This window comes from Barbatula barbatula (assembly GCF_947034865.1).
Source record: "Barbatula barbatula genome assembly, chromosome: 2".
Lineage (NCBI taxonomy): Eukaryota > Metazoa > Chordata > Actinopteri > Cypriniformes > Nemacheilidae > Barbatula > Barbatula barbatula.
In genome coordinates this window covers 7,274,141-7,301,706 of record NC_136767.1, presented here as the reverse complement: position 1 = coordinate 7,301,706, position 27,566 = coordinate 7,274,141, and the positions used below count along the sequence as shown (strand labels likewise).

Here is a 27,566-nt window from a genome sequence, read left to right as displayed (position 1 = left end):
AACTTGGGATGGGACATGAATATCCTGAAAAACATTTTCTCTGAACTGATGACACTGATGGAGGAGAATGCAAATCTGATGCCTTTCTCCTTCTTGAATCTCTGAAACGCTTGACACAAAATGTGTCAACCCTTGTGCTGTTTGACCCAGTGTTAACAACTGTTAAAGTTAAAAGTCAAAAGGGTTTTTGTAGTTCCTATGTTCTAGTAGAATCTTTAGGTATGTTGCATACCCTGCTAAGAGCTTGTTTAAGCAGCTGAAGCTTAAATGTTTTTATGTGAAAACTTGCTATGTCAAAATGTTAAAAAGTTGTTACTGTAGACTGTCAAGTTAGAAAAGCTTTCATCTTTTTTTTATATATATATTTGTACATTTTCTGTTCTTTAAGTGACTTGATCTTTATTGACCTAACACAAAATAAGCACAAGAGCTACTCATTTCATTTAAAAGTTCCAATTCAGGAGAAAGCACAAACTTATTTAAGGACTGAGCAGTAATATGAAACATTTGTGACAATTTCCAGGTGAGGAGAAAGCACAAATTCAACGTTACCTTGAAAATGGTAAAATACTGTTCAATGTTAAAATATGGTTCCTTGTTATTCCCGACATGCTGGCACACATTTAAAACAAACATAACTAGAATGTTAAAGGAATGAAACGGAAGTAAACAGTTGCCTTAATATGTTTGTATTCAGATTAATTGTAACTTTGACTCATATAACAATTGCAACACAAGAAATGCTTGGTAATTCAATTGTTTTTAATCATTTATTTAATAGAATTAAAGATATATATATATATATCATTATGTATCGCACAATCTTTAATCATACTTGAACAAACTTAATAAATATTATGTGAAATGATAATGTGAACTGAACGTGATGGCAAAGCTTAAACAAAAAAGTTTCATTTACGTTGGATTTATGTGAATAAATTGGATGGAAAATTGACATGTAATTGAAATAAAAAATGCAATTCCCTTTCTCTAATGAAATTAATTCTCATATTTTTTAAATAAAAGTTCTAAAGGCTTAATGATGCAGATTTACTTTTTTAGCCTTCGTTGATCATATTTACCTAGAGTATGAATAATTTTGAGCTCAAATGTATAACCTACTGCACATTACAATACCTTCAAAATACCATCTTTACCCCCCAAAACATTGCAGTGATTATAGCACATTTCATTAGTTTAACTTTGTCTTTATTATTTTTTTTTCACCACACTCTGTGTATTCACAAATAACGCACGTTTTTAGTAAACCATTACTTTAGCATACACGTTAATCATTTTTACAAGCACTGAGATACACTGGGATAAACATAAAATGGTCAGTTGTATAAAAGGAGCCAACAATGTCATTAAATCAAATAGAAAAACAAAGGAAAGACTTTTTGTTATGTCCCTACATAGCTGTTAACTTTGACGAAGAAATCCTTTCAAGTATGAATACAAACTACTATTAGTAAAAGTAACCTTCATTCTACTGGTGATCTCTTAGAAATTGGTCCATATAGGTAGCAAGAGCCTTTGCATCTTCAACAGTCACTGCATTGTACAAAGAAACCCGGATGCCACCCACAGACCTGAAAAAAAACCAATAAAAAATGTGAGGAAGGATTTTGCATGAACCACAATTTGTTCATTAATTAATCTGTATAAATAAATATGCTTCTATAGCTTTTATTTATTTGTCAGAGCAGATGAATACACTGATGGAAGAGAAGCAGGAACGTCTGGTTACAAAACTTTCTAAATGAATAGAAGTAGAAAAATATGTATTTTTTTACAATTATTCATAGCTGATGGTTAATGTACTGTACCTACATATTTCTGCAATGTTGGCAATGTCTGCTAAATAAAAAACTGTAAATGTAAATCAGTCACACGGCTCTTCCTGTTTAATGGGTTTAATGGTAATCTGACTACACAAGACTTTTTTACCACATTACTATAATGCATTTGTCATGGTGGTCTACACTGTTGCTAAATGGTCAAACTAAAAAGAGCTGACCATAAAGTTTCCATGATAATCTATGGATGTGGCTTTGTTAGTAGAATTCATTAATGAATAGATTTGATTGGGCAATAGTTAAAGTATTCAGGCACGGCATGCACTACATCTTGAATCGACCATAAAATAGCATGAATTACAAAGAAACATTCAATTAAAAAAAACTGTCCAAACAGTACCGGTGTCCTTTCAAACAAATCATGCCAAGTACCAAGGCACCATCCAAAAATTGCTTTTCAAGGGCTTCATCTCCTTCCTTCTTTCCAATGCGGAATGGGATGTTCATACGGCTCCGATAGACCGCATCAACAGGACATCTGAAAAAGTAAATGCAGGCAGTATACAAATGTATATTTACTTGTAAAATTGTGCTTTTAAATTCTCTTTGGAAAAGTTATGAAATTATAGAGTATGAGAAGTAGTACATGCACAATCCATAGTTATGGTCCAAAGTTTTAGAAATGTTTCACATTATCTTAAATAGTTTTGATCCAAATGTGTTGATTTGCCTAAATGTCTGAAATTAGTTTTGTAGACAAAAATATAAATGGGCAAATATGAACATTTCTTTTTATTACAAACTAAATTATTTAATAAGCATGTTTTTCAATTGGATGACTGACTAAATAATGAAAAAAAGAGCAGCCAAAAAAAGCACATAATAGAAACCACAAGAAGATGCTTGATAAAAAATGGCAAGAGAACATTTTTGCAAGTTCTAGGCAAATGGTTTCTCATAGTGCCCTTTGTGTTATTCCACATTCTGATTAGCTTTCAATTTTTTTTTTAAATGTGAAAAATATGAGGTGTTCTAAAATTTCGCACTGGTTGTGTACATATTTTACTTGGCTTATGATGATTATATGTTACCATACAAGTACTGCAAATGACTTTCCATTTGTTAAACATTGAAACAACATTTAATTAAGTCATTTTATGTAAAGTGGGTCTTTCTCCACTAATCACTGATGAATAGTTATGATTTATGTGCCTTTATGTGAAAGACTTCAACTGCAGCTCTGAACACTTTTAGTCAGCGCCAATGATTCTAATTTGCGGAGCCCGTCTGGTCAGCTGTTGGAGAAAAAAAAACAAGACCTGCAAATTCGTTCCCTCAGTTTAAAAAAAACATACTCACAGATTCTAAAACTGTTCCCACAGTTTACAAAACCATGCTCTCGGATTAATAAATTATACCCACGAGTTTCCAATCCGTGCTCTCAGTTTTGGAAATCTGTACCCTCAAATTCATAATCTGTGCCCACGCTTTCTCAATCTGTTCGCACAGTTTTGAAAACTGTAGCCTACTCGCGGAATTGAAGCCTCTGTCAAAAAATAAGATTAAGCTCCTGCAGGAAGATTAACCATGGGTTTATAAATAAATATACAAATTTTAAAGCTCAATAGCATTTAAAGGGAATGATTTCGCTGACAAACTGTAAAGTGTTCATCTGTGTGTCAGATAGAATGTACACTTTTTAGATTATTTATCCGTATTAAGATATATACGCACATATAGGGATATGTGCATATGATATTATTGTTTATTTTAATACTGAAAAATCGAAATGTTGTGCATAATATCTGACACATGAACATGGTACAGTTAGTTTAGTGGCTATAAGTCATTCCCTTTAAATGCTTTTGAAGTTGGAAAAAGGAATTTTTAAGATTATCTAACTTTAGAGACGGTCCCTAAATTCACAAAAATCGAACCAACTTCATCCCAGTGAGACGCGGCAATGAACGCATGCTTTATATGCGCTCAACTTATAAATTGTCTTAATGATTGATTATATAATCAAAAATAAGACAGTATACAACATTCGTTAATGTTCCTGTTGGATCTTGCTCTGTTCTAATGACAGACACAGGCTTCGATTAGGCTACAGTTTACAAGGCATTGCGAAAGCATGGGCACATATTATGAATTTGTGGGTACAGATTTCAAAAACTGAGGGGATGGTTTACAAAACTGAGAGCACAGATTTGGGTACAGTTTAAGAATCAGTGCGAAGGGCTTTTTAAACTGAGGGAACGAATTACAAAACTGTGGCCATGGATTTGCGGGCCTTGTTTTTTTTTCTCCGACGGGTGACCACACGGGCTCCATCCCAATAAGATTTCAGTAACACAACATAAGCTTCCGCTGTCCACGTGAATAAACAATGTAATCATTTAATAGAACAAGTTGCCTTGTTAATATTTTTGTCAAGACTTTGCTTTAAAATGTTAAGATATTTAGACTAAATATCTTAAAGTAATCTAACTGACGAGTAGAACCCATTAGAGTGGTTGATGATGTCATTTATTATGGCTGCTTTCTGTTTGTTCAGCTGTTCCATGGCATCTGCTCCTCCTTTGTTCCTGATCCACTCCAGAACCAAGCCCATGATGTAAATACTGTAAAAACATTAATTTAAAAATATTCATTAAATAACTTCACATTTTTCTATATAACTCGTTATACATATAAAGCACTCCTGAAAACGTAAGCAAAGCTGATCCAACGCTTGTCCATATTAACTTTGTTTCAGTTTTTTAGCACTAAACAAATATTCAGAAAAAAATTACTTGTATAACTGAATCACAATGCTAAACGAACATCTTTATAATTATACATGTAAGGTTAAAGAATTAAATAAATATAGCTGCAATCAGAAATTTCCGATGATTAGTTTCTACACAGCAGATATGTAAAAGCATAAAGAGCACAATATAATTGCTTATAACCTTTGACCCCTAGGAGTTGCTGTTACCAAACTTGTGTGAGAGGAACAATATGTGCCAGTGATGAAGCATACCAAGTTTCGTGTCATTACACAAAGTCGTGCGAAGATACAGCCACCTGTTCGTTGAGGCTGTTTATGAGAACCCTTGATCAATCAAAAAGCTTTTATAAACTTTTATTTAGGGGTGTCTCTAGAAGCGACGAAATTCAGTGTAAACCTGACAGCTTTTGTAGGAGTTCAAAAAACTATGTTTTTATTTTTATAATATTCAATTTGGCAGACAGGAAGTATAGTAAAATATGACAACTTTGACAATGTGATGTCTAACTTGATGTCGACTTCCTCATATGTTACAAGTATTTTATTACATTTAGTTATATCCCTTGACCTCTAAGGGGCACAGGCCTATAACTTTACAGGTCCTCTCAGAACATGTCCTTTATGAAATATGCCAAGTTTCATAGCGATTCACCATTGAAATCTGTAGCATTGAGTCCAGAGGTGGAAGTTTGACCTGGGCACGCATCCTTTCTCTAAATTTTGGGTGCTCTCTACTATGAGCATCTCATCTCTCCATTATGACGTCTAACATTCAGCCTCCACAACTGGTTACTCGGGAGCACTCTGTTCTTAAAAGTGCTGTCGTTGCTCGGCAAGGTTCGCATGTAAGGCAGGCGCAACCTGGTCGTCATCCTGCAACTGTCACATACACCTCAATCGCATGCTGGAATGTGCATTCTCTTGGCGTTAGTTCTGACATGGACTGCGTCTCACCTCGTAAATCAGCTTTAATTGATGCAGAACTACTCCGACTTAACATCTCCATCACTGCCCTGAGTGAAACTTGGCTCAGAACTTGGTGTTGGTTCTGTCCGGGATAAAAACTACACTTTCTTCTGGAACGGATACCCAGACGGTGCTAGACCAATGCATGGTGTTGGCTTTGCAATCCAAAACAAACTCCTGTCCTCAGTGGGAAAACCTGTACCCATCTCTTCGCGTCTCTCCTTACTGCGCCTGCACACAAACTGTGGCCCAGTTACAATGGTTAAAAAACACTGAAGTGTTACTTATTGGACCGAAAACCGCCATACGTAACAACCAAGAATACTGCTTAACTATTGATGGATGTTCCATAAACCCTCATCTTCAGCAAAGAATCTTGGATTTTTATCCGACCTGAGAACCAGGTCGCCAACAAAAATTTACAAAAATGTATGAGCATATTAGCCCGGTTCTGTCAACCTTGCACTGGTTACCTATAAAGCATAGCATTAACTTTAAATCATGCTTATTACCTGTAAAGCCTTGCATGGTTTAGCTCCTTACTACTTGAGTGAACTTCTCACGTATTACAGTCCATCACGTGCACTATGGTCTCAGGCGTCAGGTCAGTTGGTAATGCCTAGAATTTCAAAATCAAGTGCAGGCGGCAGATCCTTCTCCTATCTAGCGCCTAAACTTTGGAACAGTCTTCCCTGCACTGTCCGGGAGGCAGACACACTGTCAGTTTAAATCTAGACTAAAGACGCATCTTTTTAATCTTGCATACAGTACACTATCATAATATATATATATTTCAAAGATTTAGGCTGTACTAGTTAGATCAACCGGAACCAGGAACACTTCCAATAACAACTGATGCATTTGTTGCATCAAAGAGTGCAGAACAGTACTCTACTCTCAGCCAGTCTTGTCTCTTTGTTCCAAGGTAACTAGAGTGCGCAGGACGCAGTCCAAGGTTACCGGAGAGGGCAGGGCATACCCAGACCTGACAAATGCTGTGATGATAGAGCTGGACGAAGGCCGTGGTGACTCTACAAAACTTCAGCCGCTATTAGATTAGTAATGATCATCTTAAATCTAATTTTTTTTATTTTAGCCTTCTTGTGCAGGCACTGTCGAGCTTTTGCAGAGGCTGCAGCTTTTGCCAGAGGGGAACTGGAATCCCCTGGTTAGGCCTGGTTTCCCTCTGAGGTTTTCTTTCTCCTCCAGTGGAGTTTTGGGTTCCTCGCCACCGTTTGCATACTGTTTGCCTGGCCGGGGGGCTGCTAGAATTTTGTAGTCTTATTTAATTAACACTGCATATAGGAATTTATAGTCTGTCTGATATTTGACCTGTGTTTTGACTTGCATAACCTTTTATGTTTTGCTTATAGTCAATGTTTTCTTGAACAGCTGCTTTGTAACAATGAAAATTTATATAACTAAAGCTGACTTGACAATCATAGCCACTTACGCCCCTACACTGACTTCTGATCTAGATGTAAAGGAATCATTCTACAATCAACTGAGCTCCATTATTCAGATGACCCCCTCATCGGAGCGTTTGATGATCCTTGGTGACGTTAATGCCTGAGTAGGAGCCAACTTTATCACAGGGCCTGACATTCTGGGAAGCCATGGATATGGCAACATGAATGATAACGGTCAGCGCTTACTGGAACTCTGCAGCACCCACAAACTCGGTGTCCCTTCCTCGTTCTTTAAGGGCTCAAGCTCCTTCAAAGTCACCTGGTGTCATCCACGTTCTAAGCGCTGGCACCAATTTGACCATGTACTGGTGAAGTTAGAGTTAGAATTTGAGGGAAGTAACACACTGCAGTCAGCAGATTGTGACACTGATCGCGCCCTTCTACAATGCAAATGTGGTCCCAAGTGAGTTTCATTACGCCAGGCCCAAGCCTACTCCTCGTCTGGATGTTTCTGAAATCTATGAATCGCATCATGCGTTCCAGGAACTACGTGCTTCCAGTCTTAAAAAGACAGTTATCCTTGCCCAGCCTGCAACTCCAAACCCTGCAGTATACATTAACAACACATGTCTGTAGACAAATTCATCTACCTTGGTTCCACAGTATCAAACAATAATCTTGCCGCAGAGCTTGACATGCGCATTGGGAGGGCATCATCAATGTTTGGAAAACTGAGCAAGCGTGTTTGGCACAAGAAGGACCTCTCATTACTCCTTAAGGTCTGTGTATACCATGCTTGTGTACTTAGCACCTTGTTATATGCAAGGGAGACAAGGACAACATACAGGAGGCACGAACATCGCCTCAATGCCTTTCATTTTCGCTGCCTGCGTTCCATACTGGGTGTATGCTGGAAGGATCATGAGCAAAAAACTCTGTCGTACTTGAGAGAACTGGTTCCAGTGACCTGAACACCATTCTTCGTGAACGGCACCTCCGCTGGATCAGGCATATTAATCGAATGAATGACACTCGCCTTCCAAAAATTTTGCTATATGGCGAGCTGGCAAAGGCCCCATCTACGTTTCAAAGACATCACTAAGAGGGATCTTCAGGCCTTCTCCATCAACCTGGATAACTGGGAGACACTTGCAAATGACAGACCGAACCAGAATTACAAAAACTCTCAGGAGGCCTATAAGTCATTTTTGGAAGAGAGAGGCTCAAAACGGGAAGCAGTTCGTCGCACTTGATATTAACGGCCATAGTAGTAAGTAAAACAAAACAATAAACATTTTGAACATGCAAACAACAGCGCATTTAAGGCAAATACAGGCATAATCTGCTTTAATATTATAAAGAATATATTTTTTTAAATGTACAGTTGTCATTTACATAGATTACCATGCGTGTTCATTTTACACTAAAATATGCTACTTGTGCGTCAGTGAAAACCACTTCAGAGCGTAGCCTCCTCGTTAGCGTGTCCGTCGTGGACCGATTGCCAGTATGAGGATCATTCGGAGCGGGATTAAGATTGGTGACAAACAGCTAAATCAGAATTGAGTGCATGCAGGAGACCCTATCTTTAAGCTAATACGTGACGTTGAATGTGACAGAATATCACTATTATTATAATCATGAATAAACGCGGACTGGAGAAAATAAACTCCACAAGGCGAAAATGTAACATACATTTTTCTCTTTTAACATACATGAAACGAAAAAACATAATATTTGCCAAAATACGCACTTTAGCCTATATACCGTTTAATCGGTATTCAATTAAAGTGTGACAAAATAGTTTATTGACCTGCATTTAAATGACATGCATTGAAAGTTTTAATTCTCTCCATGTCAGTAGGCTACAGGCTTTTAAAAATACAGGCTGTTTTTTACAAATGTACAAATGTAAAAAACAGATTCCACTTCTCAGTTGACGGGGGATGGGGAGAGGTGTGAATGTCTCACAATTTGAAAAGAGCAGAGTGTAGAATTAATGCCTTACCTACAGGGTGACAAATAAACATAAGAACGTAACACTGATAAGAAACTAATCTCCACAGATAAACGAATAATTTCCTAACCCTATAAAAATAAATCAATTATTTACACGTTTAGTGACCTATTAAACCAGCATCAGTGCAACAATTGTAAAAAACAAGTACAATAGCTTAAACTTTCAAAAATGACATTCAAGATTTTACTGGAATTAAACATTCAAAACAAAAGCAGCTAAATAAAATAACAGTGTCCAAATAAATTTGGGATTAGCGATTTATACTAGTAGCCTATATGACCTTTTAGGTCTGTAAGAGTTTTTGTATTGTAAGAGAAAATGTTATTAAATGATAGTAAAAGTGTGTCTATTACACTGAAATCTTAAAAAATATTTATCAACAATGAATTAAAAGCTTAAAAAAGAATGTTTCATTATTTATTTAAATTATGTTAAATGAAAAGAAAAACATAGCTTTTTAAAATTATGTCGTAATTTAAGGACAAGTTATAACTAGGGTAAGATAACAAAACAAGATAAGATATAAACTTCACAAGAAGTAACCTTTTAAATGCTGCTACTGCTCATGCAAATTGAGATAGCACAGTCTCACATTGAGGCTGGCAACATATTCAAGAACCGAGTTTTTCCGGCACGTAGCAGTTTTAAAGTGTATTTAAAATAAGATGTTTATCTTCTCAATAGTTGGCTACAAAACAAATAAACAGTTTCTGATATTTTGGCAGATGATTGCTTGGTCGATTTAATATTATGATCCGTTTTAACTTTCTTATGGTAAAAAGGTAGTTTGAAAAGAATGATACAAGAACCATGAGGGGGCAAACAAAGAAAGGGGGAAAACCCGTGGTTCTCATCACGTCCTCAATGCCATGGCATATACTGCCCTGCAAAAGCAAAGTGCAGTAACAACACAAACACTGAAACTGAGAAAAATGCCTTAACATTTTTCACACAAGCCAGTCATTGCACAACATCTAGTAGCTGCAATTTTTACACTCTTGTTGCTTTGAAACGGGAGGACACTGGTCGAAACACAGAACAGATGTTACAAAGCCCATTTCAAACCTTATCTTAATTTTGGCCAAATGTGTAGATACAGCTTTTTGCCTTTGTTGGGCAGTATACAGTATTTCATTTGGTGAAAGTTCTAGTGGTATTTCTTCTGTAAGGGGGTTAATATGCTGATAATCCAAGGATATTATAGAACACATTCTGTTTTAAAGGAAATAAAGCTAATTTGTTAGAGTTGGGTTTTGCCATTTTTTATGAATTACGCGTTACACACGAGCAAACACGTGCAGAGATTTGCACAGGCAACTCTCATCTCACTCTCTGTATTTCAAAATTGGCACAGAGCGAAAAAAAACATTAAGATCAGTGTGCAACCCAGCAAAACATGTGTCCCTACATAATTCTTATACATTGAAAATGATTGAAACCGAATAAAGATTTTTTTGTTATGTATTAATGACTAGGATTGAATATAATTATTAGTGCCGGTGGAATTAAGTTCTTGTAACTTTGATATGATACAGCGTTTGTCTTTTACGCCTAAGCGTCCTAACTCTTGCCCTCTGCTGAGTGACGCAAGGAGCTTGACGCATCAACTCATGCTGAGTGAAGATCTGTGAATAGACTGCCACTCAGCGGTAAACAAGAGTCAACACACATTAAAGAAGTACCGCTGCAGGGACGGCGGAAGGATCATTCTGGTTGAGTACCAAATGTACCATCTAAGGCTAAATGTAAATCTTGCTTGCAATAAATCTTTCAGAATTCTCTTGATTACATATCGAGGCATACTATTATGCATTCATGAGTGTGGTGGTGCTCATGGGTTCACTACAAAAATAGACTACACCACTGGCACTGACATATAGTGCAACTGCACCTTTTATATAATAAAATGTAATGTTTTATTTTATGACTCCGGTCTGTTTGGCACAAGCTATTGTTGTCTTGTGATTATTCTCTGCATATTTTGTGGTCTTGCAGCACATGACCTTTGTTTTGACGGCTTGCCATGTGCTACGTTGTCATTGTGGCGTCTTTTTCTGCCCTCTCGATATCAAATCATTAGTTCATTGATTGCTTCTTGGCCTAGATTGGCTGCTCTATTTTGCTACCCTGTGTGCTCTGTCTTGTGCCAGTTCGTGTTCACACATTTAATACCTCTGGTCTCTAGCCAAGCCTAGCACTGGCTTTTCAACTCTCACGTACCTAGTAAGTGTGATCCTTGTTGCTTTAGTTTTGTTGAGTTTTGGCCATTATACTCTCATCCCCTTGGTTTCTACTATGGCTGCTCATCTGTCTTCCGGAGTTTGTTCCTCTTCTCAGTACTCCCCCCTCTTGACTTTCCGGAGTACACATTTCAACAGTGTTTCATGCATTCTGACTTCTTTACAATGTTAAATGTGCTAGCTTCTCATGCTTAACATGGTCAACTTCGAACATTAAATTATGTTATATAACTACTTTTCTTAGTCCCTTATAGAGCAATTCTCCTGGAAATGTATGCCTACGCGTCTACCGGCTAGAGTGGGAGAAAGAGAACACCCATCAATGTGCTTCTTAGAAGTTAAGCTGTGTTTTTTTGTTCACTGCATTTAGGTGAGGAATGTTATATAAACTGTGGATATAACGTTGGATTTGGAGATCTTTTGAAACTGATTGATGGAGCGGTCCCAGTGCGGTAAGTGAACATGAGTAAAGTGTCTGTGTTTTTTTGGCAATCAGCACGTGCATTATGCTATGGCAGGAGACCAAGGAGGACCCCACTGCTGACACAGAGACATAAAAAAGCAAGACTTAAGTTTGCCAAAATTTACTTGAGGAAGTCAAAATCCTTCTGGGAAAACGTCTTGTGGACAGATGAGACCAAAATAGAGCTTTTTGGTAGAGCACATCATTCTACTGTTTACCAAAAACGGAATGAGGCCTACAAAGAAAACGACACAGTACCTAAAGTCAAATATGATGGAGGTTCAAATATGTTTTGGGGTTGTTTTGCTGCCTCTGGCACTGGGTGCCTTGACTGTGTGCAAGGAAAATGAAATCTGAGGAGTACCAAAGGATTTTGGGTCGCAATGTCAGAAAGTTGGGTTTGCATCCGAGATCGTAGGTCTTTCAGGAGGACAATGACCCCACACACACTTCAAAAAGCACCCAGAAATGGATGGCAACAAAGTGCTGGAGAGTTCTGAAGTGGCCAGCAATAAGTCCAAATCTAAATCTCATACACCTGTGGAGAGATCTTAAAATTGCTGTTGGGAAAAGGCACCCTACCAATATGAGAGACCTGGAGCAGTTTGCAAATGAAGGGTGGTCCAAAATTACGGGTGAGAGGTGTAAGAAGTTGATTGATGGTTATAGGAAGCGATTGATTTCAATTATTTGTTCCAAAGGGTGTGCAACCAAATATTAAGTTAAGGGTGTAATTTTTTGAGTTTTGTGTGACATTAGGTCAAATTAGCGTCAAACTACGCTCTAACATTTGTTGTGTTAAAACAACAAGAAGTCATGACTGGACAATATAATGTTTACAGTTACCTAGATGTGTTAAGAAAATACAAATATCAATGGAAATAATGCCCAAGGAACTAGACCACCAGGGGTCTCTGGCAAAGTGAGTGAGGATGGCTTTGAGTGAGGATGGCGCTAGCAACCGTGATTGCAGTGACTCTGAGCCGGCCTGTGAGCACCAAGACCCTCCTCCTCACAGCCGCGAGAGTAACAAAGTACTCTTACACAGTAAGAGTTAAAAATATAAAACAATATAAAAAGTGATTCGGTGAGAAGTGTTCATCTCTTTTCTCTTTTAACTTTCCATAACCACTGCTCAAAGTGCACTCCTCCATAAGGGATAGTAGTCTCGTGGTAAGATTTGCTCCCTTACCAGCGATTTATTGAACACTCATTTCCCAAGCGGCCAGATTGTTTCACGAGAGTGGTTTTCATATTCACCATCAACAGGACACATGGACTCAGGCAATGTATCTTTTTATTTTTTTATTATTTATTATTTTTTTATTATTATGCTATATTGCCTGTAATACAAAAAACTCTCCTTATTTGGAGATGTCAGAAGCTATTTTAGATGTTGAATCATGGCGTGAAAAAGCGTTTAGTGCTGTTAAAGTAACTATTGTGCGCATTTATGTGTTTTAAGTGCAATTTTAAATCCTGTGTGATGGCCATACAGGTGCAACACTGTTATATGTGGTGCCAGTGGGACCTTTGAGACGTCTCTGCCCAGGGCACATAAAAGTCATGATCCGTCTCTGGAATATACTTGAGAAATCTTTCCAAATTTGTAAAGGTGCCAATAATTGTGCCATGGTAAATTGGAGAAAAACATTTGCTTCATAAGTGGGGTTACGACTTTTCCCAACTGAGCAGAATGTGAAGCTATTACTGTTATACAGTTTAAACCATACTTTGAAACATTTTTAAAGTACCGCTGAACACACAAGAAAAAGACAATTATAGGTATGCATTTGTATTACAAAATTGAATGTAAAGTGTCTCTCATTTGCATTTGCAGTAATGTTCAGTAATTTAATTTAATGTTTAAATAAAATTTTCTGGGCTTGATGAAGGCCTGCCAAGTTATTCCAGAGTCCTCACTAAATAGTTTCTTCATGGACCTCACAATGTGTATGCCACAGAACATATATTGGTAAACATAATGAACAACTTGGTAAACATAATGAACAAGCAAAATAATTACCTGAAACATGGAGGAGTATTGTAGAGGGAGTTGTTCCCGGCCTGCACCTGGTAGTCTAGTATAAAAGGGCACTCTTTCAATGCACTGCCCAACAAATCCTCTCTTACAATCACAACAGTCACACCTGCACAGCCAACATTCTTCTGCGCACCAGCAAATATCAGCCCAAACTGTGGAAATAAACAATAAAAAATCTACATCCAATATTAAACAATTGATTTACGTTAGCAACACAGCTAGGAAGTGTTTTAAATTGTCACTTTGGTGCTACTTTTATGACAGTATAATCAATATAAAACAAAAAATGTATTACGTTAATTCAGTTCAAGAAGAAGCATTACCAACCTTTGACACATCTACTGGCCGTGAGAGGAAGTTGGATGACATATCACTGACAAGAACCACTTCCTTTGTGTCAGGAATGAAGTTAAACTCAACACCATCCACAGTTTCATTGCAACAGTAGTAAACATAAGAAGCTGAAGGATTTAATGACCAAGTGCTTCTGTCTGGTATGTCTGAAAAAATAAGTTTGATAAAAATTAAGTTTACACCAATTATACACAGTTGCTATATCTTCAACACAACAGTGTACCAGTCAGCTATTAAAACAAACTTAATATTCTGAAAAAAAAGAAAAAAGACTACAGTTGGTTTGTCGTCTCTTTACAATTATGTTTTACAAAGTTAAAGCAACTAAACGTTAGATCACAACTGGTAACAAATAACATGTTTTAGTGTAGAGCTAGCACATTTTAGCTTAACCACATTTTACATTTTAGCATAATACGAACACAATTAAAATGATGATAAATATGATTTTAAATAATTAGCAATGCTATTATGTTGTTAGTAGGCATGACAACAATTTTGACTTAGCTAATCGTAATTAGCATGTAACATGTTGGAGGTCCTGTTTGCTTGCATGAGTCAAAAAAGCAGTTGGTGTATGTACCGTCACAGAATTATGGATACACAGGATTTATTTAGAAACATTAACTACATTATTAGCATGATTAAAAATACATCACAATATAACGACTCATCTTTGTTATGATAATACAACTGTTATCAAACAAATGTGTAAACATTTCTTCAAACACTATTTCTTATACAGGTATAGGCCCTATTCAATGCATTATGTTTTTTCCTCAAAAATAGAATTGTTATAAAAAAAATATTTTAATGTGATGGTAAGCAGATAAATTTGTTGAAACGGCACAGTGATTACAAGTTGTCAATTTAACGATATATTGCGCGCTATATTTTCTTGTTGTCGGTAGTTTTTGTTGCAATATATCGCCCTTGTGTTTATACATGCATTTGTTTACATGAAAATGAATGACATTATCATTTTATCCGATTGTGCTGGCTCTGTTATCCGAGTCTTTGCTGTTTGTCTTTGTATCAAAAGAGGGGCTCGCACGCACACACAAACATGTGTACAGTCGAACACACGGACAGACAGCAGCAGATGAAAAGACTTGAGGAGTTATATTGCATTTCCTGATGAATAAAGCCATTTCGGAATAGTAATCGACTGGTGTCAAAGGCACAAACCTCCCACTCTGATATGAAAACAAAGGAGAGCGTGAACAAGACTCTCTACTCTTTAAATACTTAGCAATTTTTTGCTGTTTTCGTTACCTATCGCGACAGGGCTAAAAGGACGCCATGTCAAAAAGGTTGCCAACCACTGCCATAGATAAATATGACCGAAGAAGGCTTTGAAAATAAATCTGGCCCATTATGTGATTCTAGCAGGGACAGTCAGGTTTTGATACGAAATTGCTTTTTAACAGCAAACAGTATCAACAGATAAGGTTGAGCAATGTGTATTAAAGAGAAAAACATTTCTTTAAAAATTATATTTTTGTCCCCCATATAAACTCTTATATTGTAATGAAAGTACATGTTTTTGTACATGTTTTAAGTAAAATGCAGATTTATTTTCATAGCCTTTGGGGATTATATTCTCAAACATTGCTTATAACATATAACTCACGGTTATAACAATCCAGTTTTGGATGGATCACATTCACTTTTCCATACTTCTCTGCCTCTCTGGCAGCCTTAGCAGACCAGGTTCCTGTGACTAGATAGTCAGCACACCTGTCTTCCTTCAGACCAATCAGATTTAGAGGAACTGCACTGAACTGTCCCGACCCACCACCTTGCAAGAACAGTACTTTGTAGTTTTCAGGTACATTCCTGTGCATAGTAAACAGTTAAAACTACTTTGATATTATGAACAAAAATTGGGGTTGAAAAATACTGCTTCATGAATCCCACACAAAATACTTACAAAAGTTCTCGCACAAGATTTTCAGTAGTGTTTATGATCTTAGTGAAATCAGAAGATCTGTGGCTCATTTCTGGGTTTGACAGAAAAAAAAGCAAAGGCCTGATTATCCTTACCTCAAAAACACAGTATTACAGATGTACAACTTGTATATTAAAATAAAAGCCTTACCAAGTATGCTTATACCAGTACCATTGTAATTCAGCAGCTCCTTTTGTGCTTTGAGTAGAACCTAAAAAAGAAAAAACATGCATTTACTAACTCCTGTTTGTGTTTAAATTGTTGCAATTAGTTTACAATCACAAACTCATAAGATAAACATCATCCCAATCAGGTGGTCAATCTGGTCTGCCAACCTAAAACGGATATATATATACACATACACATAAATATACTGTATGTATGATATACTACCAGTTAAAAACATAAAAACATTTAATTATTGATTGAAAATATATTGATTCAAAACATCCTGGCAAGCCCTACAAAATCTACAGAAGTTAGTTTACGTAATCAATAATATTTTGAATATTTTAACACAATCGTGTTTAATGGGACACTTGGGAGAGGTTAATCTCAATGATCAAACATTGCAAAGACTCCAAAGTTAATTTATTGTTCAAGTGACAAGTAGGCTCTCAGGCAAAAACCACAGTCTGGAGAATTTCCAACACACAACACAAGCTGTCTTTAAACCAGAATGGCCAAAAGTAATTGATATTTGGCCCAGATATTGTTGCTCTCTGGGAAGTATTTTATTTCAATTATGCTTTGCTTATCTTACTTAGTTTTTTTCTACAATTAGTAGTTCATTAATGTCTTTCAGTTCATTTTAATCATTTCTGTCTCACACATTTCAATTGCCAGTGTTCCTCATAAAAAAAAAAAACATACTAAATATCCATCAAATAAATTGTGAATCTTTTGATGACTTTCCATATCATTGAGACTGGAGCATGGTCAAATATAGAGATGTTTCAAAATTTCCAAGCCAGGCTTCGGCCTTCAGAACAAGATAAAAACTGTCACAATAAGTTGTTTGTGATAGACAAAGACACCAAATTTAATGACAACTGCCTCTGCATCACGTTTCCTTGATGTTTTTGGCCATGCATACTAGGAGGAAGGTTTGAATTAAGACACTTTAGGGGGCAGTTTCTAAGAGAGGGATTCGTATAAACTAGGACTAGGATTTTGTTATATTAGGATATTAAAGTCATTTAAAAAAAAATACTTTACAAAATAAAACATTCCTGGTGTGCATCACATGCCAAAACAATCACACGGACACATTAGAAGATCTCAGGGCAAGTTGTTTTTATCAATGTTGTGAATTATTAATATCACATATTGATGCTTTGGGTTTGTATATTGTGGGAGCTATATTATGTAAATATGCACTACGCAATTTCTAGCCTGATAGTAAATTACACGTTATTGGTTGCGTATACAGAGCTCACAGATGTGAAGCAGTTTCCACCGGTGCAGGATCTCTATGTGCAGGGCAAAGTTACTGACCAAGTGAGTTTGCTCCGTGACTTGAACCTACCTCCAATGCATATCAACATGTATATATGCTATATGGTGAAACCCTGTACATAAATAAATGGTAAAAGACATTTCTTAAAGAAAGATCACGGCGATGTCAACTCCCAAGGCACCTTGACAATCAAGATACCTCTTACATTTAAGTTAGTCTGGGACTAGTCTCCGTGCCACTGGTAATACTGAAACACTTTCATTTTGAGACATGTCAGTAAATTTATGCTAGCATGCATCTGAAATGAGTTCATGCTTCTTTCGCTGCTCGGACTACAGTCTGAAAGATGTTTAAAAGAAGACATAAAACTTTATTTACAGTAAAAATCCAAATGGTCTTATACACTGTGTGCACAATTATTAGGCAAGTGATTATTTTGACCATATCATCATTTTATCCATAATTTCCAACTCCAAGCTGTATAAACTTGAATGCTTATTGAATTTAATGCATATCAGGTGATGTGTATTTGTGTAACGAGGGAGGGTGTGGCCTAAGGAGATCAACACCCTATATCAAGGTGTGCATAATTATTAGGCAGAGTCATCTCTTAAGAACAAATGGGCCACAAAGAGATTTAACTGATTCTGAAAAGTCAAAATTTTATAAAAGTCCTTCAGAGGGATGCAGAACTCTTGAAATATCTAAGATTTTGGGGCGTGATCACACACCATCAAACGTTTTGTTGCAAATAGTCAACAGGATCGCAAGAATCGTGTCGAGAAGAAAAGACGCAAATTAACCGCCAAAGATTTGAGAAGAATCAAACACGAAGCTACCAGGGACCCATTATCGTCCAGTGCTGCCATATTCCACAACTGCAACCTACCTGGAGTGTCAAGAAGTATGAGGTGTTCAGTTCTCAGAGACATGGCCAAGGTTAGAAAGGCAGAATAAAACCCAACCACCTCTGAACAAGACACAAGTTGAAACGTCAAGAATGGGACAAGAAATATCTGAAAACAGATGGGATGGGCCGTGGTTGGATCACTAACGGACACAGAGCTCCACTTCGACTCAGACCACAGCAAGGTGGAGGTGGGTTACTGGTATGGACACTTATTATTAAAGATGAGCTAGTTGGACCTTTTCTGGTAGAACTCCCAGACATACTGCCAATTTTAAGACACTTTCTCCAAGCAGTGGTACAGGAAAATGTCTGCATCTTTCAAGAAGACTTAGATTTTTATACAAGACAACGCTCCATCACATGCATCAAAGTACTCCACTGCGTGGCTGGCCAGTAAAGGCCTGAAAGATGAAAAACTAATGACATGGCCCCCTTCTTCACCTGACTTAAACCCTATTGAGAACTTTTGGGCCCTTCTTAAGCAGGAAAAATTTACAGTGAAGGTAAACCGTACACATCTCTGAACAGTGTCTGGGAGGCTGTGGTTGATTCTGACCAGATCAAGAAACTGACTGACTCTGTGAATGGAAGGCTTGTGACTGTTATCGAAAAGAAGGGTGGCTATATTGGTCACTGAGTTTTTTTTTGTTTTTTTCAGAAATGTTTATTTGTAAATTGAGTTTGCTTATTATTCTCACTTTAACAGGTGAAAATAAACAAGTGAGAGGGGAAAATGTTTGCTTTTCATTTAGTTGCATAATAATTCTGCACACTTATAGTTTCCTAATAACGGTGTACATACAGATATTCTCTTAAGAAAGCCAAAACTTCACTTTTACTACTAAAATGTTCATGTTTGAGGGATAGTTAACATTTCGGATTGACCAAGAGCACTGTAGTTGTACAATAACAAAAGTAATCCCCTAATAATTGTGCACGCAGTGTAGTTCAAAGTAGAGCTGCAACTAACGATTATTTTAATAATCGATTAATCTGTCGATTATTTGTTCGATTAATCGATGAATCGGATACAAATTTTTAAAAGCATTCATTTTCAACCCTTTATTGAAAAATAGAACTGACATTGCAAAACATATTTCAAAAGCTTTATTATTACTTATTATATTATTATTACAGCTGGCTGTGGTTTACATGATGCATTTCCCATCAAGAAGCCTCTCATGGTTTGCTGTATTTTTCTGGAATTTTTTCGGGTCTCTCTGATGGTCTTTCCTCTACCTCCGCTCTGCTTTTTTAATTTATTTTTTCTCCGCTATGCTGCGCGGCGCGATCAACTTTTTTTAGTCCTGTGACACACCAGATGCGTGGCGTGAGCGTCTCAGAAGCCTGGCGTGACCGTTTTTAAATCGGCTCCCATGTTAACAGGTTAGAGCTTGCACACTGCCTGCGTGAGACGAGCCGCACGGAAAACGCGTGCATGCTAGGAATTGAATCGACGCCTATTTTTCACGAGACACGCAAGCGTGTTGGAAGCGTTTCCAGGCAAAATAGAATAGGAAAAGATGTTTATATGTAATTTTGTACACGAATACATATTAATGAATGCCATTTTGATGTTTGAAAGCTAATCATCATTTATTTGAACGTATTTTCAAATTGAATTTCATTAAACCAACATCTACACGTTACGGGGTTTACATGTCCACTGTAGAAAACATCAGGACTTAAATCATGTTTATAATGCATTTTTGGAGAAACAACAAGTGAATATTGAAATAAATCATACATTAATATTCCTATTAAGTATGAGATATTATTACTAAAATGTTGCAAATGAATACTCCAATTAACTACTTTTTTCCATAAAATCTTCCTCCAAGAAAATGCTTAGGCTATATCCAATGAAAAGATACATTGCATTGAATGGGAATATTAATTTATGTCCATCTTAAACACATATTGCATAAAGTAAACTCGTGCATCAATTGATTACGTTACATCTTTAATAACATATCTGAGAATCATCTTAATACGAATTGTGGTTCGTATTAAACCCCAAAATGTATTGGTGACTGAATTATTTTTGTTTTTTATGCTCTTAACAATGTGATTAAAAATGGAAAAAAATATGACACACTACAATAACAACGTAGTCTAGTGTGTCATCTGAGTGACGGTCCAACATCAGGTAATAAATCTACAAAACATTTGGAAATGTTATTTAAATAAACAGACAGCCTACTTACTCATTTTTCGGATTTTGGAAGGTGTAGGTTATGTGAAAAGAGTTTAAACATGTTGTGAATACAAGACCCTTGTCTGTCGGCGGCCTCCCTCTATGTCACCTTTAGCAGCAGCAGCGCGCCAGCGCCGCGTCAGGCACGGTGCTGGTGTGCAAAGATACAGAAAACACGACGCAGCCGCCACAGAGCTGACACGCAACAGAAACGCCACGCTCACGCCACTCAAACATGTGGCGCGCGTTATAGTCGCGCGATACAACGAATCGATAATGAAATTCGTTGCCAACATTTTTAATAATCGATTTTTATCGATTTTAGCGATTCGTTGTTGCAGCCCTAGTTCAAAGCCGAATCAACAGCACTAGTGTGCGAACATTCAGTCTTTAAAACAGATTAGAATACTCATGGATGAGGTGATCAACTTTGTTTACAAACAGTGGCAAAAAAGAGCTACACAACATCTAAAATATTACCATCCCCACCAGTTTTGAGCCAAGAACAAAACCCACACCTGAAGATGGGGAGAGGTCTTATAAACATGCAAGCTTGAAATGGTTCTCAAAGATGTGCTGTTTGAAGAAAAGTTTGCTTTTGGTACTCATATACTACGACGTCATATTTTTGCTTCTTGCTCAATATTTTCAGAAAACGGTTGTCTTTTTCTTTCAACCCAAACTGTGATTACTGTTTAATATACAATAATTTTTAAGATCTTTATTATATTATTTCACAAACAGTAACGAAATTAGGTGATGCAGTAGGGCTGGGCGATAAATCGATTTTATCGATTAACTCTAATTTGACGTTAAGGGCAATTTGTTTTTTCAATGAAAATCGGTTTTCTCTTTAACTTCTACGACCGACGCTCCCCTTATGCTTCAAAAGTTCAGAGTGGGATCAGCCCTCCCGCCGCTTTCCTTAAAGCTACACAGACAACATGGCCGTCAACAGGGAAGAGCTCGTTCCAAAGAAAGGCACAGTTACATCCGTTGTTTGTAATTGGTTCGCTTTTTCGGTGTCAGACACAGAACAAATAACGCCACATTGCAAAGTGTGTTTTAAAGCTATTGCTACCAAAGGCAGCAGCACTACAAACTTGTTCCACCATCTTAAACATAGGCATGCAGCCGAGTGGGAGGTGTGTGCCTCTGAACGAAACGAACAAGACCGCAGTTCAAACACACCCGCAAAAAAAATAAATACAGTCTTGGAAAGATTTTCGAATTGTGTCCCCTATGACAAGAAGTGGCCCCGGTGGAAAGCAATCACGGATGCAGTGGTGAAATATATTGCAAGAGATATGGTGCCCATAAACACTGTGGAAAAGCCGGGGTTAATTAACATGCTAAAAGTTCTCGGCCACAGGTATGTGCTACCAAGACGCAAATACTTTGCCGAAGTTGCCTTACCTCGCCTGTACAACAGTACTTGTGAAAAGATCGCTAGAGAGCTGGATGGGGTGTCGTTTTACTCCTCCACAACTGATCTGTGGTAAGTTGTTCTTTTCAACCTTTTCAAACAGTTTGGAGATGAAAAGGAAGGTTAGATACTAGTCTAAAAGAGTTCATATTGGAGGGAATCCAAATCAGGTTTCTTTAATATAGGAGTGACTGCAGCAGTTTTTAATGGTAGCGCGACAGACCCAGAGGAGAGAGAGCAATTGATCAAGTGAGCAATAGGAGCGGAGATTGAGCGACTTGCATTGCATTTTACTATACATTTGTTTCTAGGTATGTGCAATCCTCTGGGATCAAATTTCACCTTGGCATTGCTAGTGCCATGCTCCAACCACTGAGCACAGGAAAACATTAACTCATCTCTAACTCTAGGCCATGTCCAAGGTCCTTGCTGGCTGTCATTAAGCCTCTAATCAAGAAACCAAACTTAAATCCAAGTGAACTAGGAAACTATTGCCCGACTCAAACCTCCCATTAGGGATATGCACGATTAACCGAAAATATATCACGTGATATATGCCCAAAATGCTGCTGCATCCGAAAGCCAGATGGCGCTCTCGTGCAGAAACTACAAATATGCACTGCAAAAGACCATAACACATGTAGTTCTAGGAAATACTTAAGGACATGTTTTTATTAGGGATGCACCGATTGTAAGTGGTTAACATAATAGAATCCATCACATACCAGTAGACACCATTATGGCATCCAATACAATTCTCATTATAACATTAAATCCTTAAAATATTCGATTATGTTTTGGGCAAAGTTTGATTGTTCTTTTTAAGCAGGGGTACAATACTGAATTGCATAGAATCAGTGGCGTAGCCAGGGGAGGGGACATGGGGGCACTGGCCCCTCTTGAAAACTGATTGGCCCCACATTGTGCCCCCACCCTTCTACTTGTCTGTCACTCACAAATTCAAATTATAATCGTTCAGTTTGTAGTAATTCATGATTGCGTCGCGATGCTTCTCAACGAGGACCAAGAATAGGAAGCTGCTGTTTTCCAACAACAACAAAAAAAAAACACACGGTAAGTTGATCTATTTTATACTGCTTATGTTTTTTCGATTAGCGAGTTGTTGCAGTGCAAAAAGGGTTTGGTATTACTAACGTTAGCAGCTACCGTCTTTCGGTGTTAGGACAGACCAGGTTCGATGAAGATGTTATCTCCTAGAGCAGACTAAGATAATGCTAATCATTATATTTACTATGCACCTGACCTGATGCTGAATGTAACATGGGATTTACTTATTTTTTGGCCGCAACAGCGCAAGTGATATTGCAAGCGAGGTGACGAAACAAATCGTATGATCTATGATGTTTATCTAACGCTACACACTTTAAGGTGAGACACGGCAGGCAAAAACATAGTTTTCTATTATTTTTTACTTGTCAATTTTGAGATTTGGGGCTAACGTTATTTGTCTTCAATAACATGTCTTCTTTCAGACTTGTGGTGAAAAGAAAAGTCCACAATACACACGTCTTTATTTTGCTACACCTTTAGTCTATTTTCGTCTGTAGATTTTTTCCTAAATTCAACAAAAGTTGGCGTTCTAAATCACCACCATGGTGCTGCATCGCTTTCTGCACCGTGTCATTTCGTCATCATAAACCGTTGGATCTCTCTCTCGCTCTCTCGTCATTTCCTTTTCATCAGCAACCAATCGTGAAAGTAAAATGTGGCATTTAACTCTAAAAGCGAATCTCATAGCGGATGCCAATTTCCGACAACGTAATTCGTTCAGACGCATCACGTGACATGCTCTGACATTTCCACAGTGTTTTTGACTGTTTTTCTGTTCAGTTTAAGCCCATAAATACCGAGTTATAAGTTTTAAAGTGTTTTAGTGGGTTTGTATTGTTATTGTTGTTGTGGTATGGTATAATCAGGGCCGCACATTTGCTTAAATCACATTAGTCTCTATATTTATATATTGGTACTTTAGTATATTGGTCATTTCAGGATCATACAGAAAAAGTGCACTCCTGAGTGTTATTCTATTAATGCATAAAGTTATGTGGTTAAAATCCTTGTAATTTACTAATATGCCTTTGTGTTATAGCTGTCTCTAGGGATGAAACAGATGAGAGTGAAAGTGATGTGGAAGAGCTGGATACGTCCCCACCTTCAGAAGCTGAATTGTACTTTTTTTAAATTAACCAGATACATAAACCTATTATAAGCCACATTTTACAACTTATGAACTTTATTTGTTTGGTCAGTATTAACAGTTGTTTGGCTAAAATTAATTGTATCTAATTTCTATAACTTGATGTTTACTTTTCTTGCCATCTTGCTATACAATATATTGTAGTTTTCTTGAATTTTGTGTCAAAGTAAATAATTTTTTTTTCAAATTTAGTGTGTACTGTGTTTTCACAGAAGTGTATTTATTACAGTTTTTCTTTCACTTTTGTAATGTGAAAAGTTAACACAAATTGTTTTGTTTTGATTTAGAGCAGTGAATAACTGCTATTAAAATATAATAGGGTATCACTGTTTATTACTGAATTTAAAGGTTCCTAAACTCTTAAAATGATTTTGATATACAGTTCACACAACACAAGATTGGCCCCTCTGTATTAATTGTGGCCCCTCTTGTGCCCCCCTGTTGAAAAAATCCTAGAATCGCCTCTGCATAGAATCATAATTTTTTTAATTGCATCATATTGCATTGAATCACATTGTGTTGAAACACGGAAAACACAATCGAATCGAAATCGTATGAACTGAATTTGTTTCTGTATCTTTCATGTATCGTTTCATTGGCTATGCATCGAGATGCGCATCACATCAGCCTCATGTATAGAGATGCACATCCCTATTTTAAACACATCTTAATTTTTTTTATAAAAAAATATTTGTCTTTTTATCATTACGCACTGAACCATTTAAGATCATCTAATGTGTTTCGATAAGGAATGTCTCTTACTACAAACTTTGATAATTGTTTGGGTGAAAGTGTTTGACAATAATTCTTTGTTTGCCTTTACCTTACCTTACTTACTACCTAAATTTAATTTAATTCATCAATATTAAGAATTACGAACACTGAAGCACCATTAGGCTACATAATAGATGCTTGCCAAAGTGAATAATTTAACTTTCATTTGCCATTTGTTTGCAGTTAATACATGACAAAAATAGAAAATAAATCATATTTTTATATTTTCCTCTCGCTGAATAAATATATTGATGTTTTACTGCTTTAAAAATCATACATTTTATATTTTGTGAATAAATCAAGATGTGGGATATTTGGAACACATGTGGGTTTACGGCTTAAATGGTACCAAGGTGCCAATTGAGCCCATGCCAGACTTTTGACTTTATTTGTAAAATAGCTTACATTTACATTTATGTATTTGGCAGACGCTTTTTTTCCAAAGCGACTTACATTGCATTGTCCTAAACATTTGTTTATAAAGTATATGCAATCCCCTTCGATCAAACACATGACATTGGCGTTGTTAACGCCATGCTCTGACCACTGAGCTACAGGAAATCTTTAATTTTATATTCTAAATAGCATATCGACTATTTAAACCATTTTCAAATGAGAGATACATCTTGCATTTACACTTATTAGTTTTCTTATAAATTATACCAACATCTATGAAAAACACCTAAACATAGATTAAGGTTGGATTAATGGGAACCCTAGCTCCATCTTAATGTCTCGTCTTCCAAACGTTTATATCACCATAAGCAAACACCATCCCGTAGCACTTAAATGTATGCGATAAACAAAATAAGCTCTGTCCTTGAATCTAAAAGCTGCAAAACAATGTTTCTTGAAAAGTTTAACTGGCGTTTGACTGAAAACCTGCCAGCTCAAAGACATTATACAAAATACATGGATACTACGTTTGGCTGATGCAACATACGATTTTGGAGACATTGCGAAACATCATCAAGCTTCTGTCTTACCGTGCATCCAAAGCCTGCACACCGCGTTGTTACAAAATAAAAGAACGCTACTGTGTAATACACTGTGTGTATTTTTTTATTATTTAAAATTGAACCTAGCTTACGGTCCCTAAAGTTCGATGATGCGTATATAAACCTGTGCAAGTTTCGGTAACTTTTGCTAAAGCACAAGTAACGTTTATTTTGCAATGCATTTACCGATTGTGGAAGTTTAGCAGGTCCTGCTCCAAAATTGATGGTCTGTTTGTTATCCATCTTTAGAAATTATACTGCGATTGCGTTGTTTTGAAGCTCCTTTTCTTGACCTACTTGTTACATCTGATGCCGCTGAACTTTTACTCTCTTTCCATACACCTAGTATGCAAGCTTTTTGCGTGTTTTGGTTGGCTCTCTGAATGCGGAACATTTTGCTTTTGGCTTCCTGATTGGCCAGTGGTGCTTTGACGGCGATGCAATTGGACCATAGACATAAGAAATCGAAGGCTTGTTCGACTTGATGTGCGGCGCCGCAAGATACGACAAGCGGATGACATCAAAGTACCGCGAGATGATTCGAAAAACCAAAATAGTTGAGAAGGGTCTGTCTGCAGACCAGATGCACTCTCAGGGGAGAGGCACTGTCAGCGGCGCATGCGCACTCCAACAAATACACTATTAGACACGTTTGTGAATCAAATGGACCTACAGGCCAATTGTAAGTTTATTTATTCTCATACAATATTAAGTCGAAGTGAAAGTGAAAGTGTTGTTTTAACTATATTCAATTCGAACAAGATTAAGTCGAAGTAAAAGTGTTATTATGAATTATTTGACAAATGTAATCGAAATGTCTTTAACATTATCAGACGAATGTTGTAAGTATATTGATTTCATTCATACAGTATTAGATAGATGTAAAAGTATTGTTTTAATATATAAGATAATGTTTTCGAAAACTAACTTAATCCTTATAATCAATGATACCAGATATATCGCATCTATGATACTTGGGTAACGATACCTGTTAACGTTATCTAAAATTAATTTTGTAGCGTTGTTTGAAAACTAAATATTCAGGTGATTCGGATTATTTATATATTCAATAACCTTGTGCATACAGTACATTAGCTTGTACAACCTTATATTTCTACACAGCAATTATTATTTATTACGTATTTGTTTTTTGTATTTTTGACAGGGGCATTGCACATAGGATAAAATGGACTGAAAGGTATCTATCCATCCATATATCCGTCTGTCTATTCAAATCTATCTATCTAAATCGTATCCTATCATCCATTTATCTATCGCATCCATCTCTTTAAGTCTTATGTATCTATCTTTCTATGAAATTCTGCTTATTCCCTCCTTTAATTATATTTAAGGGTTTTCCAGTCCAATCATATGGCAACAACTGTGGTGTGTTTATGTTGATGGTTACATTATGTTTGTAGTTAATATTATATTGTTTTGCCATAATACTGACGTCTCTTTCATTTATAGTCTGCATTGTACATTGTGCTGGATGCCCCATTTGACTACACAATTGTAAGTATTAGTGCAGTTTTCAGTAACTTTGAGATTTTTTTTGAGACAAA

General features: G+C 36.7%; 1 protein-coding gene across 2 annotated transcripts; it reads right to left on the bottom strand.

Annotated features, from left to right (window-relative positions):
• Window positions 1-1,224: 1,224 nt before the first annotated feature.
• psat1 (phosphoserine aminotransferase 1) lies at window positions 1,225-26,619 on the bottom strand. 2 transcript variants are annotated; one of them, XM_079478674.1, is made up of 10 exons: window positions 26,188-26,344; window positions 16,170-16,230; window positions 16,002-16,071; window positions 15,702-15,907; window positions 14,042-14,214; window positions 13,821-13,866; window positions 13,697-13,751; window positions 4,295-4,423; window positions 2,200-2,337; window positions 1,225-1,592 (listed from the first exon to the last, which is right to left on the bottom strand). In XM_079478674.1, the coding sequence occupies exons 1-10, from the start codon at window positions 26,242-26,244 to the stop codon at window positions 1,490-1,492; spliced, it is 1,038 nt and encodes a 345-aa protein (XP_079334800.1). In that variant the 5' UTR covers window positions 26,245-26,344; the 3' UTR covers window positions 1,225-1,489. The 2 variants fall into 2 exon arrangements, with proteins under 2 accessions (XP_079334800.1, XP_079334799.1); XM_079478673.1 differs by having other exon boundaries at window positions 13,697-13,866; window positions 26,188-26,619.
• Window positions 26,620-27,566: the final 947 nt, after the last annotated feature.

Coding starts and splice junctions, on each gene's coding strand:
- psat1 (XM_079478673.1), bottom strand. CDS start 26,244: ATGGATAACAAACAGACCATCAATTTTGGAGCAGGACCTGCTAAACTT. Junction 15,908..16,001: donor AATCTTGTGCGAGAACTTTT/GTAAGTATTTTG, acceptor TACTATGCACAG/GAATGTACCTGAAAACTACA. Junction 2,338..4,294: donor CACTCTAATGGGTTCTACTC/GTCAGTTAGATT, acceptor TTACTTTTTCAG/ATGTCCTGTTGATGCGGTCT.